The sequence below is a fragment of the Dermochelys coriacea genome, chromosome 6 (assembly GCF_009764565.3).
Source record: "Dermochelys coriacea isolate rDerCor1 chromosome 6, rDerCor1.pri.v4, whole genome shotgun sequence".
Taxonomy (NCBI): domain Eukaryota; kingdom Metazoa; phylum Chordata; order Testudines; family Dermochelyidae; genus Dermochelys; species Dermochelys coriacea.
In genome coordinates, this window is record NC_050073.1 from 6,925,340 (window position 1) to 6,942,308 (window position 16,969).

A 16,969-nucleotide genomic window follows, 5' to 3' on the forward strand; every position below is an offset into this window, starting at 1 on the left:
CGTTGGGGTGGGGCAGTTAGGGAGGCAGAAGACAGCTACCCTAAGGGGCCAGAATCCCAGGGCTAGTCACACGTATGGCAAGAAGCCCAGCAAAGTGGAGAGATGAGCTTCTGGGCTGATCCGATGCCCCAAGACAGGTGCAGGGGAGTGATCAGACCTATTCAGAAATCGGAATATCTGTCCCAGGGCAGAGCCCAATGTGGGGAGGTACCAGGAAAGCTGAATCAGCCCAGCTCGCTGGAACGGAAAGTTCAGACATGTCTGAACAGTTCCATTTGCAAGACAGTGCCATGTTAATCTGTCTGGCTGAGTTGATGCAGTGCATCATGGGAGTTGTAGTTCAGGTGTCTCATGCTGACGTTTTCCCCTATGGGCTGGGCTCCCAAGCCAGATTATTGCATCTGAAGAAGTGGGGTTTTTTACCCACGAAAGCTTATGCCCAAATAAATCTATTAGTCTTTAAGGTGCCACCGGACTCCTTGTTGTTTTTGTGGATACGGACTAACATGGCTACCTCCAATACAAGACAGATTATATATCCCATGATTCACTGTGGTCTTCTGTTTCACTGAGCTGCCACGGTACATTATGGGAAGTGTAGTTTGGCCCGGGAGCATGTCCCGTAGGGGAGAATGAGGGTGTGAGGCAGCTGAATTACAGCTCCCACAACGCACCAAGGCAGCTCAGTCAGATGCAGATGAAAGACCCATTTTGGCAGAATTAACATACTCCTCAGGGAAAACGGTGAGTCTGTGGCGTCTCCATAGCCCCCAGAGGAATGATGGCGAGACATGCAGGAGGCAGAGGGAGGAAGCAAACAGCTTCCACTGCCGTTGGCTCTTCAGCTGTACAGAAAGGAGCTGGGGGAGCCAGACACTGCTGGGTTCCAAGCGAAAGTCAGGGGTAGCTCACACGGAGGAAGCCAGTGCCTCTGCAGAGCCACGCAGCTAGGTCTGGAAATGAGATGGTGACGCAGGGGCCTTTGCTCCCCATGCCACTCACCACCTGACTGCCCCTAGGTCTCTGGAGAGACCCATCCTCAGTCAGCTTATGGCAGACTTATCTCCCAGCATGCTTTGCCTCAGCCTAGGCCTACATCATAGCTACCCTGTAGGACTATGTCTCCAGAACACTCCCTCTTCTAGCAGCTTCCTCTTTCTTTGTGCCACCCCCAGGCCAGGTAGCTCTCGTGACAACCTCTGTTCCCATCTATGCAGCCAGGCCTGGACCTCTGCTCACTGAGACGTTCCAGCCTCCCACATCCTCTCCAGCCCCGAATGGCCCACACAGGCACCTACCTCGTCTTTGCCATGGAAGAGCCACTCACTGCCATTGCCGAGCCTGGAAAGCAGAGGGGAGATTCCTGGTCATTCAGACACCCCCTTAAATATACCTTAATGAACTGATTTAAAGCCAGCATCTAGTTGCCTCTTCCTTCTCAGGGCTCCAGACGTTGTGCCCTAGGGCTCCTGAACCCGCAGCAGCAGCTCCCCACACTTCCCAGATCTCCCAGCCCACAGCGGTCCCCGTGCCAGGCGGCCCCTCACCAAGCGGACCCAGCATGTACTCTTGGAAGTAGTTGCCGGGGGGTGCTCGACCTCAGCTGCACCCCGCCCCCACTCCACCCCTTCCCTCAAGCCCCCACCACCGCCTTGCCTCTTCCCACCCCGTTCTGCCCCCTGCCTGAGCCTGCCCCACCCTCGCTCCTCCCCCTCCCTCCCTCCCAGTGTCTCCTGCACACCGCTGAACAGCTGATCACTGGTGGGCAGAAGGCACTCTGGGGAGGGGAGGAGCTGATCAGCGGTGCTCCAGCCCCGGAACACCCATGAAGTTGGTACCTATGTTTGGAAGTCAGTGTTAATTTTAAGGGGCTTATTTCTGATGTGGCCAAGACATGGCTGGAGCCCAAGGGGAACTCCCTGCCAGCAGGTCACTGGCTGAACACCAGGACAAAAAGCCACACTCGCTGGCTGCAGAGCAGGGGCGGGCAATGGGCCGGGGCTGGCTGCGGAGCGGGGGCGGGCAATGGGCGGGCAGTGGGCACAGAGAAGGCAGGACCATGATCCTGATGGAAACAAAAGAACAGGCATGAAGGGGTTAAAGTGGTGGAGGGACTGGGTTTAGAGCTTGGCCAAGCAACTATCATGATCTCAATGTCCTCTGCCCGACACTGCTTGGCTGCTCCCATTGCAGGGGTTGGCCTGGAATGCTCCCCATTCTGTGCTGAAACAGCGCCTCCCTCCGGGCCCCCTGCCAGATGCACTGGGCTCTCTGCTCCACCAAGGTGCTCCCTGCGAACCCCATGACCTCATGGGATGGCTAAGGTGCTAGCCAATTTTTCCCCTCACGGTTGGCATGGGTCCCCTTCCCCCACTGAGTGGGCCATGGGTTATTGTGCTCCAGGTCCCAGCCATGGGAAGTTTATGTGCTGTGATGTACCCGGCGCTGACTTGCGGGTGGCTCCCTGGGCAGGCTGGCTGCAGGGTCTGGCCCAGGGCTCTGTCTACACCTCACCTCAGCTTGAAGACGTGCTTCTTCTTCTTGTAGCCAGTGGCTATGTGGCAGAGGGCGTTCCTCAGCCAGAAGGGCTCCTCCCCGTGGTAAGGCACTCCCAAGGCTAAGCTCTTGGCATCCTTGTAGAAGGCCAGCTCGCTGCTCTGGAGCACACAGTACAGCGTGTTCCAGGACCTGTATGAGGGGCGTGAGGACACACGTTACTCCAGCTCCACTGCCCAAATGCACCTCACGCGCCATCAGAGCCTGGAACCTGCAAGCCCCAGCCCCTGCTACATGCTGGCTGAGGTGACTTTCCTAGCACCCAGAGGTGACTCGATTGTGGGCTGTCGGGACCTATGTGGGAGGAGATTTCGGAGCACAGGGGGCTGGTGAATCTCAATGAGTTCCAATGACTGGAAGCTGACGCCCGACAAATCCAGGCTAGTGGGAAGGCCCAATTTTTTCACAGGGAGGGGAAACTAGCAGCTGACCCAGCCATGGGGCGGGTTCTCCGTCACTTGAAGTCTGTAAATCCAGCCTGGCTTCTCGTGGTAAAAGCTCCACTCTGGCTCAGCCAGGAATGACAGGGTTAATACATTGGGTGGGGCTCTCTGGTCTGGTCCCTTCCATGTGCCAGGTCTTGAGCAGTAGGGCTGAAATGGTTTCTTCATATATTTCCCATAGAAGAGACCATTGTAGTCATCACGCCTGACCTCCTGTATAACACAGGCCAGAGAACGCCCCCAAAATAATTCCTAGAGCAGAGTTTGTGGAACAAACATCCCGTGGTGGTGAATCCATGACCCTGGGTAAATTGTTCCAATGGTTAATTACTCTCACTGCTAAAACTATACATCATATTTCCCATCTGACTTTGTCTAGCTTCAACTTCTGGCCATTGGATCCTGTTAGGCCTTTTTCTGGTAGACTGAAGAACCAATTATTAAATGTTTGTTCCCCACTTATAGTCTGTGATCAAGTTACCCCTTAACCTTCTCTTTGGTCAGCTACATAGATTGAGCTCCTTGAGGTTAGCTCTCTAAGGCAGGTTTTCTAACCCTTTAATCATTCGCCAGGCTCTTCTCCGACCCTCTCCAATGTGGCTATGCCGTGGGGGAGCACTGGCTCATGGCAATCTAAGGAACTGCACCCGCTCCTAGCAGGGCTGTGTCTGATATCATCATCCAACATGCAGAGTCGGCTAAGGACTGTTGTGTCAGTCAGAGGGTCCATGGTTCATGGCATGGCATCAGGCATCGGGCTGCGGTGGTAATTCTGTACTGAAGTGTAAGGTCTGCAGCCTTTTTCTTTAGTAAGCAGCAGCAGCCATGAGCTAAGAAGCAGAAAGTCACATCATCCCCTTTCATCTAAATTGTGTAAGATCAGGCTGTTAAGACAGCTCCTGTCCTAATAGCACCTACCATCACCAGCTAAAGAAACAGACCTTCAGATCTTTAAAGAAAACTTTGTTCGACAGCGTTCTGTCTGGCAAGAAACCACTTATCAGCAGGTGTGGTTGTGAGATCTATAAGTCTATTGTTTTGCCTTCGTGGTCCCCACTTCTCTATTGTTTATCTGTTGGGTCTCTGTCTGGTTCTTGGATTGTTTTTATTTGTTGCATAACTAATTTTGCAAGATTTAAATCAACTAAGATGGTTGGGTCTGATTGGGCTAGGATCGGTGGAAAATACCATTTTGTAGGACTTTCATTTTAAATGATTGGGTAAGGTACAGCTATGCAGGACTCAAGTTTCACTCACTGTATAAACTGGGGTCCAAAGGGAAGTTCTTTGAAACATAACTATAGGACACAGTCCAGGATCAGAGCTGCCAGACCCAACACCCTGCCAACCATAAGCATGCAGAAGCTGGAGTTTCCGGACGACCTGATTCTGACTGACAAGCAGGAAAAGTTCGTCTGCCTTATTGGGAGTGGTGAGCATTGTATGCTTAGGGTGTGCATTCTATTTTGGTGATTGGTAATAAATAGAGGATAAGGATATTACTGTGTAAGGCTCCACTCTTTCCACAGAAGAGTACACTCTGAGCCGTAGGAACTGGGTACAGGGAGGTGCCTTTCGCCTGGAGCCCTAAGAACTGGGTACGGGTTGGGTGCCTAACTCAACTGGGTTACGCCTTGAGCCCATGGAAGGGTAAAGGTGGGTGCTGTAGAGTGCGCGGGTAACAGATTTATGGAGTTGTGGGAGGTCGAAGAGTGGCTCAGGGGGCGGGCCGGCTCCTGGGCAGTGTGCCATGCAGTGGCCTTCTTAGGAGGGTGGAGGAGAGCCTTCTCCCATGGATCTCACCCACGGAATCTGTATTTCCCTCCAGGCAGCCTCCACGCCCCCCAGCCCAGCGAGCCTGCAACCTCTCCCCACCTGGTCTTGCTGGGGAGCTGCCAATGCCTCTATGGGCCGGGCACAGCTGACCCCCGCCGAGCCAGAGCCGTTCCCTATGGGACACGTCCTGCAAGCCGAGTGCCCGCCTTTCCCTTGCACCTGTTTGACGCCTTCTTGTTAGGAGCCTCCAGGTCGTGTTTGCGGCCCAGGTAGCCCTCCATGTGGAGGCTGTGTGAGCGGTCCAGCTGTACGGGCAGTGTGGCGGTCTCGTCGAGCTCACTCACAGGTGTCTGGAGGACTTTGAACAGCGGGTCCATGGTGGAGGGCTCCTCGTTGTCCGCTTTTGTCTTCATCTCGGGCTGCTTGGACTCAGTTGGCTCCGGCAGGGCCTGGGCTGGGCCTGCTTTCTCCTCATCCACCTGCTGTGATCACGGACACAGCATGTTACCCGAGAGCAGAGTGGGTCATGAATGCTGCTGGCCACGCTGTCCCTCGTCCACTCTAGGAGAACTGACACCCGCTAGCAGAGTGGGGAGACGTTTTTGGGGAGGAATCTTTTATTCGACACAAGCCGCAGAGCTGGCCACACGCAAAAATTTCATGGATTCCTGTCAGTGTCATTGGCTTGGGGCAAAACCAAACGTCAGCCGAATTCCGGAAAATCGGAACAGCTTCATGTTGACCGTTTGAAAGGAAACGGTTTGATATTTTTTCTGTTCAGAAAGGACCTTGCCTTTCAGACGTCCCTGTCCTTTTATTTTAAAAATTGTCAAATTCGTCAAGGTGAACAGGTTTATTTGACCCCAACCTTTTTTTTTCCTTTTTCCAGTTTGACAAAAATTTTGAAAAATGTCAGATCAGCCCCAAACAAACATTTTCTCTCATTTTTCAGATTTGTCAGTGAACCAAAAAATCCACTATTCACCCAGCTGTAACGCATGGGGGGAGCACAGGTTAGTGGTGAGAGCAGGATGCGCCTGCTCTTTTATTTCTATCCCGGCCACCGTCTTACTGTGGGAGCTTGGTCAGCTCTGCCCTGTGTGTGCGCTCATGCGCACCTATGTGACTCTGTGCTCCAAGTCCCATTTTGTGCGTAGGAGCCGAAACCCCGTTGACTTTCAATGAGGCATTGGCTCCTAAGTGCACAGGTCCCCTTTGGAAAAGGAAAGGCTCACTTTTAACAACATGCCTCTGTTTCCCTCATGAGTCGAATGGAGATCTCGCCCCAGAGGAGCTGGGGGTTGGCAGTTGCAAGTGTGACTAAATGGAGGGGTGCAAGGCCTGTGGAAATGCATGGCTGGGAGGTGCTAGATATACATGTAAGCGTGATGTGTTAGGCTGACTTAGTGCTTGGAAACTTGCAAAGTATGTGCAGGCTCTGTAACACCAAGCCGAGATCTGTCTACTTCTCTTCTCTTTCAGGCACCACCTGGCTTAGTCCCACACTAATGCTGTTGCAGACTCAGTGTCGACTCCCTCCTCTGATTGGCCAGTGCAGCCTCTCGCACGCACTTGTTACAGTTGCACAGATTCCTAAATTCCAAGGCCAGAAGGGCCCATTGTGATCAGCTCCTGGGACCTCCTGGATAACCCAGGCCAGAGACCTGCCCCCAAATCACTCCCAGAGCAGAGCCTTAGAAAACCATCCAATCGTGATTTAAACATTGCCAGACTCTACCGCGCCCCTGGGTAAATTGTTCCAATTACTCTCACTGTTAGACATTTACACCTTATTTCCCAGCTGAATTTCTCTAGTTTCAACTTCCAGCCACTGGATCATGTTACGCCTTTGTCTGCTAGATTGAAGAGCCCACTATTAACTACTTGTTCCTAAGTGGATACTTAGGACTGTGATCAAGTCACCCCTTAACCTTCTCTTTGTGAAGCTAGATAGTTTGAGCTCCTTGAGTCAAAGGCAGGTTTTCTAATCCTTTAATACAGTGGTCCCCAAACTTTTGAGGGTCATGCCCCCCCCAACCCCTGTCTGTGCCCCCCTGCCTCCCTGGGGCCGGGGCCAGGAGCGGGGCCATGGCTCCAGGGGGGAGGGGGGATGGACATGGATGGGGTAAGGAGGCCGAGGCTGGTGGGTGGGGATGGGGCTGGAAGTGGGGCTGTGGCCAGGGCCTGAGGCTGGGGGCTGGAGCAGAGCTGCAGCTGGACTGCGGTGTGGCCCAGCAGCCAGGCCCACAACCAGGAGCAGCTCCACTCCCGGCCTCGGCCCTGGGCCAGGAATTGAGCTGTGGCCAGTGGCTAAGGCTGGGGGTTGGCGCGAGTCCAGGAACAGAGCCACACTGAGGATAGGGCCAGTATGGGGCCCAGGAGCAGGGGATGCGGCAAGGGTTAGAACCAAAGTAGAGCTAGGGCTGGGGAGCACTCACTCCCTGACCCCTATGGGGGCTGGCCGGGGCCCCACTGTGCCCCTCCCTGATGTTCCTCAACACCCCCCCCTAAGGGGGCACACCCCACAGTTTGGGGACCTCTGCTTTAATCTGAAAAGAATTAGCTCTTCTCTGACCCCTCCAATGTATCAACATCCTTCTTGAATTGTGGGCACCAGAACTGACCACAGGAGTCCAGCTGCGGTCACACCAGAGCCACATACAGAGGTACAATAACCTCTCTCCTCCCGTTTGTGCATCCCAGGATCGCATTAGCCCTTTTGGCTGCAGTGTCGCACTGGGAGCTCATGCTCAGCTGATTACATACCACTACCCCTAGATCTGTTTCAGTCACTGCTCCCTAGGATAGAGTCCCCCATCCCGGAGGTGTGGCCGACACGCTTTGTTCTTAGGAATATATCTTTACATTTGGCCGTACAGACAAACAAGCACTTTGTCTCATATGGCCCCTCCTGGTTGGGAGGAGCTCTCTATAACTAGCCGCAAAGCTGCCCCCTTAGCCTCTGTGATAAATGAAGGGTGATGGGGGGGAGCTTCCTTTTATGGACATCCAGCCAGGCCTGTAGCTGTTTCCATCTCGTCATGCTGACTCAACAGCTATTCTAGGCTTCAGAGTGACACTCAGACAGAGTGGGTGGGGGAATATCTTGTATGGGACCAACTTCTCTCAGTGAGAGAGACCAGCTTTGGAGCTTACACAGAGCTCTTCAGAAGAAGAAGTTGGTCCAATAAAAGATATCGCCTCACCCACCTTGTCCCTCTAATATCCTGGGACCAGCAACACAGTAAATCCAGACCGACAGACAGTCCTGGACTCTTACTATAGAGAGAGAGACGCTAAAAAAGCCAGAATTGGAATGCAATGCAATGCTTTGATGGACCCGCACCGACCTTTTTTTTAGTAAACTTTGGTTTTGCAGGAAATGTCACAGTGTGTTGGCTTTCATGCTGATCCAGAACGAGAACCATTTTCAAATGGCTGGAATTCCTATGGGAGGGAAATTCCAAATTTGGCCGCGCTCTCAGAGTAGCCAGATTAGGGGCTCGGCACCTAGTGGCATGTCACTGGTTGAGAAGCCATTGCAGCATGATCAAGGGCTCTCAGCTCTGACTGCCAGGCCCCGACCGGTCCATCGCTATGGGACAATGGCTGCTACACAGAGGCCTGGCAGAGGGAAGGGGCTGGACAGGACTTTCCCAGCTGGAGCATGTGAGCAAAAAGGGACAAAGGCTGTATTTAAGAGAAAGGGCTTCACTGAGCATGGGGAGGGGGGTATGGTCACTGCCACATGCCAGGAGACTGAGCTGGAGAAAGAGAACAGGCAGGACACGCTGACCACACACCTCAGACTCACAGACGGGCTGAGCTCCAGGCCATTTGTTAGTTTGCAAAGCTCTGTAGCTCGAGTGCTTTGTTCAGAGCCAAGTGGCCGGTTTATCAACCCCTTGGCTCAGCCCGTGTCCTTGGCTGGCCTGCCAAGCTGGCCCTGCAGGGCTCCCATAGCCAGCTGGGCACCGGGATGTGAGCCTAAACAACTGAGGAGCTGGTTCTGGGGCCCAGCTGGCCAGGCTGTGTTGCCCTGTGTGCCCAGGAAGGGTGGCAGACGTGGGGCCGCCCTGGGAGTGTGCCCTAGAGACCCAGAGCTAGGACAGCGACCCGGCTCTGCCCAGAGGGCTGGGATGCGCCAGCTCGTTGGGACCCCCATTGGCATGACCGTGGCAAAGAGGCGTCATGCTTTCATATTCAGCTGCAGCTAACTCCCTTACAACCCTTCCCCAAGTCCACATGCTTCCTGCCCTCGGTGGGCAACAAGCCCCGGCCAGCTCCAATGTCAGAGTACAGGCCCAGGGACCCATGTAATCTCAGTGGGAATAACCCCCAGCTCTTTGGTTCCTGTCGCCTACCCCTAGAGCTAGACAAGAACTTCCTCTGCTGCTGGCAATGAACAGCCAATATCTGTTCACCTCCCCCACTCCTCATGCAGCGATGGGTGCGAAGGAAATCGCAACAACAGGATCTGGGGGGGTCACCGATGCAGAGCTGCACAAGAGATTGTGGAGGTGTGAACTCTGCCATTCATCTCAGGGAGGGGTTAACTTGCATGCCCAGTGATGGTCTTTTAAGGGCTTGTCCACAGGGGGCGTTGTACCAGTGTGACTGTAGGGATTTCACACCTTGTCTCCTGGAATGGACACGTAGCCCAGTACAAGGGGGCTTATGGCTTCATAGAGTTCAGAGCTGGAAGGGATCATTAGGCCTTCCTGTCTGACGTCCTGTGTAGCCGAGGCCATCGATTTCCATCCAGTGAGGAAAAAGTTGTTACATTTCAGAATCTAACCTATTGTGAGCCGCAGGCAGAGACCAGAAGGACTGAGGTGCCACCAGTGCCCGAGGCCCCTGCAATGGCAGGGAATGGATTAGGCGATCCAGGCCCACCTGATCCCAGAGGTGACCTGTGCCCCATGCTGCAGAGGAGGGAGAACCCCCCCACCCCAAGATCCCCGCTGGTCTGACCTGGTGAAAATTCCTTCCCAGCCCCCATCTGATCCCCATCTGGTCAGGCAACTAAGAAAGGACTCTCTGACCCCCCCCCCCCCCCCGTGGCTGGGGTCTCATCTCCAACTGTGGCCAATCCCGGGTGCTTCAGGCCAGTTGTGCATCATGGAAAAACTCCCTCCTGTCCTGATCCCTGGGACACTTTGGAAGCAGATTAAGCTAAACGGTAACGAGGCACTTTAATTACAGCCCAGCCTGTCCCCCGGGGCATTACCATGGTGGGTGTGATTACACCGGTAAAACGTTAACGCCTAGCCACGCCCTCAGTGTCACCACTGTAACTTCCCCAAAACTAGCAGGGTGGGGTTGGAGTTGGTGTGTGTGCCTGTGGGTGTGGCGCTGTGTCACACATCGACACAATTTGCCATGTGGGAAGGCTCATTTTGGGGCCATGCATGGGTGGCAGTCAGGAGCTGCCTGCAGTTATTTCCCCCCGAACCAAAAAAGAGCCCAGCTGAACCTGTTCACAGCTCACAAGGGGGAGGCAGGCCCCAGGAGGCCAGAGGCGCTCAGTGCAGGATGATGGACTGTACTGTAGGTCAAGCAGTGTCTTGCTCTGGGTATGTGTGGGCGGAGCTTGGATGAGCAGCTCCGCCCCCTTTCTGCCTCCCCTCTGGCCCCATGTGCTCTCTCTCTTTCTCTAAGCAGCCTCCTCTGACAGTCTGGGGGTGGTGAGATGTTTTTCTTTCCAGTCGCGAATTAATGCAGTGAGCTGATCAGGCTCTAGGGCTATTAGCCATGGGGGGCTTCTTAACAGGTTGAGGCCACGTTCACCAACACACCCAAAGCCACATTAGAGACTTAAAGGAAGCGTCTGGATTATGCAAGCACCTGACACCTCCCACGGCACGGCTCCTTCACCCAGGAAGAGGGCAGTCAGCCCTGTGCACTGTATTGCTGGTATAGCCCCAGGACATCACAGTTGTTTATTGCTGCCATTGCAAGGGGTCGCCGTTGCAATCGATCCGGGGCCTCGCTAAGGAGACGTGTGAGTTGAACATGCAGGGAACCTTGAATGAGCTTCCTTTGTGGTGCAAGAAGACTGGGCCTCACAGAGATATCGCCAGAGCACCTGCTCTCTGTTGCAGGGCCTGGATGAAGGGGTGGGCGGGGTGAAAAAATGGGTGTTGACGCAGAAAACAGGCCTTGGAGAGACTGGGTTAAGCTGCCGGAGACAGTTTGGTCCATGGGTCTGAAAGGAGGGGTTGTGTGTGTGAGACCCTTGCAGGAAGCAGATGCTGAGAGACAGACAGCAGCTTTTTGGGCACAGGGCTGGTGTGTCTAGCTGGGGATTTTGACACAGGCATGTGCTGGATGTTCCCACTCCTGTCCAGGGAAGCAGGACTCTCTGCCTATTCCTGTAAATAAGCAGCTGACTCCCTGACTCTGGGCTGCCCATTCCTCAGCCAAATGCCACCCGCCGCCGCCCCCCCCCCCCCCGAACACACACACCAGGCCCCCAGTTTCAGCTCTCTGTGCTGAAGGACTGGCCTATGGAGCAACATGCTCATCCCATTGCTGTGCATGGCACTTTGCAATTAGCTGGGACTGGCAAAGAGCACTCAGCTGAAAGGGGACCATTTGCAAACAGCTTAGGAGCCTAAGTCCCATTGTCAAAAGTGCCACAGGAAGGTTGGGTCAGCTTGTCAAGGGGGTTTAGGTGCCTAGCACCACAGCTGGGATGTTTTGGAAGTGCCTATGTGGGTTTGGTGCCTAATTCTCATTGAAAGTCCACAGAGCCAGGTGCCTGAGTCACTTAGACACTGTTGTGAATCCACTAGGCACCCATCTGCAGCTGTAGGCACCTAAATCGCTTTGTAAATATGCCCTTGGTGCCAGCGGCCTGAGTTTGGAAATGGGAATAATGCCCCTGCTGCTGAACAGCTGCCTCAAAGATACTGCCTGCCTGGGATTTCCCTGGGTAGGGCCCTGGCCCCAGACAAACCGCCCTGCCGCTCACAGGAACAGGATTTGCTACATGGGATCAAGTCCTGTCTCCTGCCCATGACAACAGCCCATACTTGACTCTTTAAAGAAAGGAGAACCCTTCCCAGAATGCACCTTTGCCAATGCATCATGCAGCATGGCTGTGATGCATTCCTTCCTGATCCTGGCCCGTGACACGCACTCCCCCTGCAAAGCATGTGGACATTGGGGTGGGTCCTTGGCTGGCATCACTGCCAGCGTGGCTTATGGCCCCTAGAAATAGCCAGCTCTGTCATAGCTGGAGTTCTGGGCTTCCCTGAGGTGCTCGGGCTGGGCGTGTATTGCAGTTAAAGGAGCCTGCTTTTCATTTCACGGCATAGCCCTCATTTACGGGCAGGGGACCGGACCAGGGGAATGGGCCAGGAGCCAGCCTGCCCTCTCTACTGTGTCATGTGGGTGAGGAGGGCAGGGGAATGCTGCCTTGAGCCCGTTGCTGCCCAGGGGCTGCTATTGCACTGGAAATGCTGCCCAGTGGGGCTCATGCGGGTGCCAGGGAGCAGCAGGGCTCTCCAGGTAGCTGGGAGACCTGGGGAGAAGGTACGGAGGTGAGGTAGGTGGGGAGATGCTCAGCAGCCGCACAACGCTTACTGGAAAGCATGTCGGGTGCCCTGGGCTTTGCCACGTTGGGATGCGCCTCCTGCTCAGAGGGGATACGTGGAAACCTGCTGCCCATCACACAGCTCAATGCTTGACCAGAGATGCGGCAGGAGGCGGCCTGGGGGTCGGGACCGGTTGGGGAACCCTCCAAAGGGGGCTGAACCCAGCCAAGGTGGTACCCACAAGATGTTGCTGCCAACTGATGATTCTTTGGCAGTCAGTGAGAAAGGATGGGAGGAGGAAGGTCTCAGTTCTGCTCCAGCTGAACAGGGTCTCAGGGGCTGCTGGCCCAGCGGAGTTAGACAGCAGAGTGAGCTGTGTACCCCCTTGTGCCGGGCTGGAGGTCACAGCAAAGCGCTTGGTCTGCCGGGGGGCGGCGATCTGGCACCTTTCCCCAGCACTGAACGACTTAAAACCCAGCGGCCATCAGGGCGGGGATGGCAGATCTCTGTTTTGACAAGCTGAGCCCAAATGCCTAAGTCACTTTGAAAAACAGGCTTTAGGGGGCTTTGAAAAATCATCCCCCACAGCTCTCAAGAGGGTTAACTCTTGACAGAGGTGAGATAAACCGGGCCAACCTGGAGCTAATGACTGCTAAGCCCAAGAGGGACCTCTGCCCCAGGAAGCAAGTCAGCTGTGATTGATTTTTATTTATGCAAATAGAGGACAAAGGGTTCCCCCTGGGCGCTAGGCACCATCTGCAAGCGACACTAGGCACAACCACACAGCTAGGGGCAGGTAGCATGGGGGGGGGAACATCCTGGCTCTCTATCGCGTGCATCTTGCCAGGCCGATGTGAGCTTTCCCCAAGGTGGCTGCTCTGTACAACGACGCCACTGGAGTGTGTATGATCAGGGAGGTGGCAGAGTCACCTACACCGGCCATGGCACTAGGCTGGTGGGAAAAAATGTTCCTTGGCATTTTCCGAAGGGCCCAGGCTGGAATTTAGGGCTCCGAGCTGTTGGCTGATTAGATTGTAGCTTGTATGAGAAGAAACTAAGTCCACCACGGTGATAAGGGTGAAAACCGATCAGCTGCGTAGAAGGGAGCAAGCTTTCCAGCAGGGCGGGATCTGCCTAGCTGAGCTCTAATGCACAGGGCTTAGCAAGGCAGGCCCTGGTTTGGCCACGTGTTGTCCCTGTCCCGGCGAGCTGTCCGGGGCTAAAGTTCATCCTGGTGTAAAAAGGGGAACTCTGCCTCCCCTGGTACTGCTGCTGCCCATTGCGCTGGCTGGGGTGGGACAGCAATGGGGCAACCCACCATCGCAGAACAGCTCCCTGTGGAACAGCACGAGGCCCTCAGGAGGACCCCACATTCCCAGCCAGCCAGGGCACTTGGGGGGCCACCCCCCCAGGGCCTAACAGAGCTGGGGATAGAGGACAGTCAGCTGCCTAGGCCCTGCCCCAACTGCAGCTCAGAGAATACGCCCAGGCTGGGGTTGGGGTAAAGGGGGAAGAAGTTGTACCAACAAGCCCGAGGGATAGGGTGGGGAGGGGGTTTACACCCACAGGGTGTTGGGGTGTGTGTGTTGCAGGCTGCAGATCCCACAGCGTAGTCCAGGCCACAGGGGTTCCCAGACTGGGCATGTGAACAGGTGTCAAGGGAGTGCTGTCACCCTGACATAAGGCTAAATGTGGGGGGGGGACACTTTGGGGAGTCTGCACAGCTGCTGAATGCTGGCCGACATGCTGAGGTGGTTACTGTGAAACAACTGCTGTGTCGTGGGCTCCACCACCTGAGTGGGGAAACTGAGGCAGGGAGCCTCAGTTCTGGGTTTGGGTTATTGTTTTAGGCTAGAGCTGGGCATTTCTTACATTGCTAAGTGATGGGTGACGGTGGCTTAGAAACCTGTGGGCAGCGTGTGAGTATACGTGTGTTAGTCACACCTAGCGCGTGCCCTTGGAGTGTTAACCTGGTATCCCAGAGGGCCCATGCGGCTGCCGTGCTGGGCAAGGTGTGTTCAAGCAATGAGGAAGCTGAGGGTCAGCCCTTGGCCCGGGGCGCTGGGTAGCTGGACCGTGAAGTTGCACCTCTCAGGAGCGGGTACCAGAGAGCGTATCTGTGCCCCGAGCATGGGGCTAGGATCACAACTCAGCAGCTGTACGTAGGACCCAAGAGTTGGATCCCTCCAGTATGGGGTGGCTGGGAGTGCCTGGCCTGGGCAGCCTTAGATCACACGGGTTTGCCAAGGAGCTTGTTTCATTTCTGCTTAGACCAACCTCCGCGGCGTGTCTGGGACCCTGGCTGTGCACGCCACGTGGGGCTCTGGCCTAGAGCTGCTTTCAGCGTGGGCTCTTTGGGGGTGCAGGAGCTGGGCTGAGCCGAGGTGCTCCTGCTGGAGTCATTGGGAGGAGGCTGGTGGCAGGACATTCGCAGTGCGTTTGCAGGGGGGTGGGGTGTCATCTTTGGCTCTGGAACTCACCAGCCCTAGAGGGGACCCTGCTTTGGAAGGCACCTCCTGGGGGCAGGCAACGTGATGGGGCTCCGACGTGGGTGACGGGGAGCTGTCTAGTGTGGTCTGAGAGCAGGTCTTTGCAAGGACACCCTTCCGGCTCCTAGCTATGGCTGGTGTGCTGATGGCTGTGCCTGCAGCACAAGGGGGCAGCTCCAGGCGGGGATCAGGGCTCCGTCGCCCCAGGGCTGGTCTGTGACCTGCCGACTTGTTCTCCAGATTCTCAGCTCTCACAGAAGGAAGAAAAGGCCCCTAGCTCTCAGTGCAGTGAGGAACATTTCCAAAACAGAACCCAATGTGACCGACGCAGCGACGCTGCCTGAATTTGCAGAGAGCCTGAGCCCGTCACTCCCGGAGGGAGCTGCCCTAGGCATGACTGACACAGTATTAGCTCAAAGGACCCATGTTGCTCAAGGGATGCCTTGCTCCAAGGTTGGGGGGTAGAAGAAACTTTCCTAAGGGTGGGGGTAGCATTCCTCGGGGGGGTACCCTGCTCCATGGGGGGGCAGCATTCCTCAGGGGGCAGGAGCGCAGCTCCAGGGTGGGCCTCAAAGGCCAGAGGGTCACTGCACCTGCCCCAGAGTGGCTCTGAACGGGTGGGAAGTACGGGCGCGCTGCCTAGGGAACGAGGGCCCGGCCTGGAGACAGTGTCGCTGGCCACCTGGGGCCCGGGCTGCTTGGATACGCTGCAGCCCTGGGCTGTTCAGGGAGTGTCCTTCATACAAACGGTGGCCCGGCCTGCTTTGCAGCCTTCGCTCGCCCCAGGCCAGGGGGCCAGCACAGGGTGAGGGGAGAAGCTGTGGCAGACGGAGAGGCTCTAGCGTCCCCTGCAGCCAGCGCTAGCTCAGCAGGGCCCAGAGCGTGACACAAGGCCTGCATGACAGCAGCAAGCGCACAGGAGCCCTTCATTCCCAGGAGAGCGAGGGTGCCGGGGACCCTGAAGCAGATGGGGAAGCAGGGGCAACGTCTCAGGGCAGGGCAGCTGTCGGGAGCTGGGCAAGGTGTGAGGGGGGAAGATTTTAGCAGGGCCGGAGCGGAGGCACGCAGGGAACTGGAGGCGAAGTGGTTCAGAGAGCCACGACACCTGGTCTGCTGGAAATGGAGGCAGAGGAAGAGAACAGCATGCTGCAGGGACTGCAGCCAGCAGAAGAGGGAGCTGGAGCTGGGTTGGAGTCTACTCCAATCACTCAAAGAAATGCCCTCTGCAAGCAGATTAGCTGGAGGAGATGAGGGGGACAGGGGAGTCCCCGAGGTGCAGCAAGCTAGCCCCCGGGAAGGGGGTTAGCTAAGGCCAGCGCTGGAGAGAAGATGTCAAAGGAGGAGAAGGCAGGTAGGCAAGAAGAGCTAAGAACTGGGCTTGGCGCAAGAGGAAGAAGAAGATGCAGCGAAAGGAAGAGCAGGCTGATAGGCAGGAGCAGCGTGAGCTGGTGCTGGAGGTGGCACCGAGGCCAAGCAGCACAAAGAGCCTTTGGCAGCTGATCCAAAGGTTGCTGAGCGTCTGATGAGCCGTCCGTGTCTCCCACTGACGTCGGGCGTGCACCGGAGAGCGCCAGTTCCGGGGTCTCCACGGGGCCTGCCTTGGACGGGGCATCATTCTTCCAAAGAAAACAATGGCAAGAGGTTAGAATTCCTGCAGGGGAACGAGACGGAGTCTAAGCCCACCGCGTGGGGTGTCGGGAGACAAATTACCCCGCATTCCTCTGCTCTGCTTCACTGCTGCTGCTCCGGAGTTGAGAGGCTCCCTGCATTTCGCCTGGCTGCGTCTCTGGAACCCGCCGGTCCAATGGTTTGTTGTGCTAGGAGAGCTGGTAGGAACACCCAGCCGAACGCCGCCGGGCTGGGGAGGTCACTAACAGGCGTCGGGGGAAGTGACCCAATGTGCAGTGAGGTCCTGTCACCCCTGTGAGCCTCAGCTCCAGAGTCACAGCTCCAGGCACCAGGAGTCACAGCTCCCGCAGGGCTGGGCAGCCCGGAAACCTGAGCCCTGGAGGTGCTGGGAAGTCATGGATTCTCCTAGAGCTCTGCCTGGAGAGAGGAGGGCAGCAGAGTATCTCCTCTCCGCCAGCGCGGGACCCACAGAATCCTAGAATCTCAGGGTTGGAAGGGACCTCAGGAGGTATCTAGTCCAACCCCCTGCTCAAAG

At 55.9% G+C, this 16,969-nt stretch overlaps 1 protein-coding gene across 6 annotated transcripts in view; it reads right to left on the reverse strand.

Annotated features, from left to right (window-relative positions):
• Positions 1–16,969, reverse strand: part of SPTB (spectrin beta, erythrocytic) — a 141,449-nt gene that overhangs the window by 4,243 nt on the left and 120,237 nt on the right. For 4 of the 6 annotated variants that reach the window (XM_043516033.1, XM_038405961.2, XM_043516029.1 and 1 more), the window contains exons 33-35: positions 4,995–5,257; positions 2,515–2,688; positions 1,299–1,341 (exon numbers count right to left, since the gene is read on the reverse strand). In XM_043516033.1, the coding sequence (XP_043371968.1) occupies positions 1,299–1,341; positions 2,515–2,688; positions 4,995–5,257 (480 nt within the window). Of the gene's footprint in view, positions 1–1,298; positions 1,342–2,514; positions 2,689–4,994; positions 5,258–13,006; positions 16,422–16,969 lie in introns of those variants that run through there. The other 2 variants (XM_043516032.1, XM_043516034.1) reach the window with 2 other exon arrangements.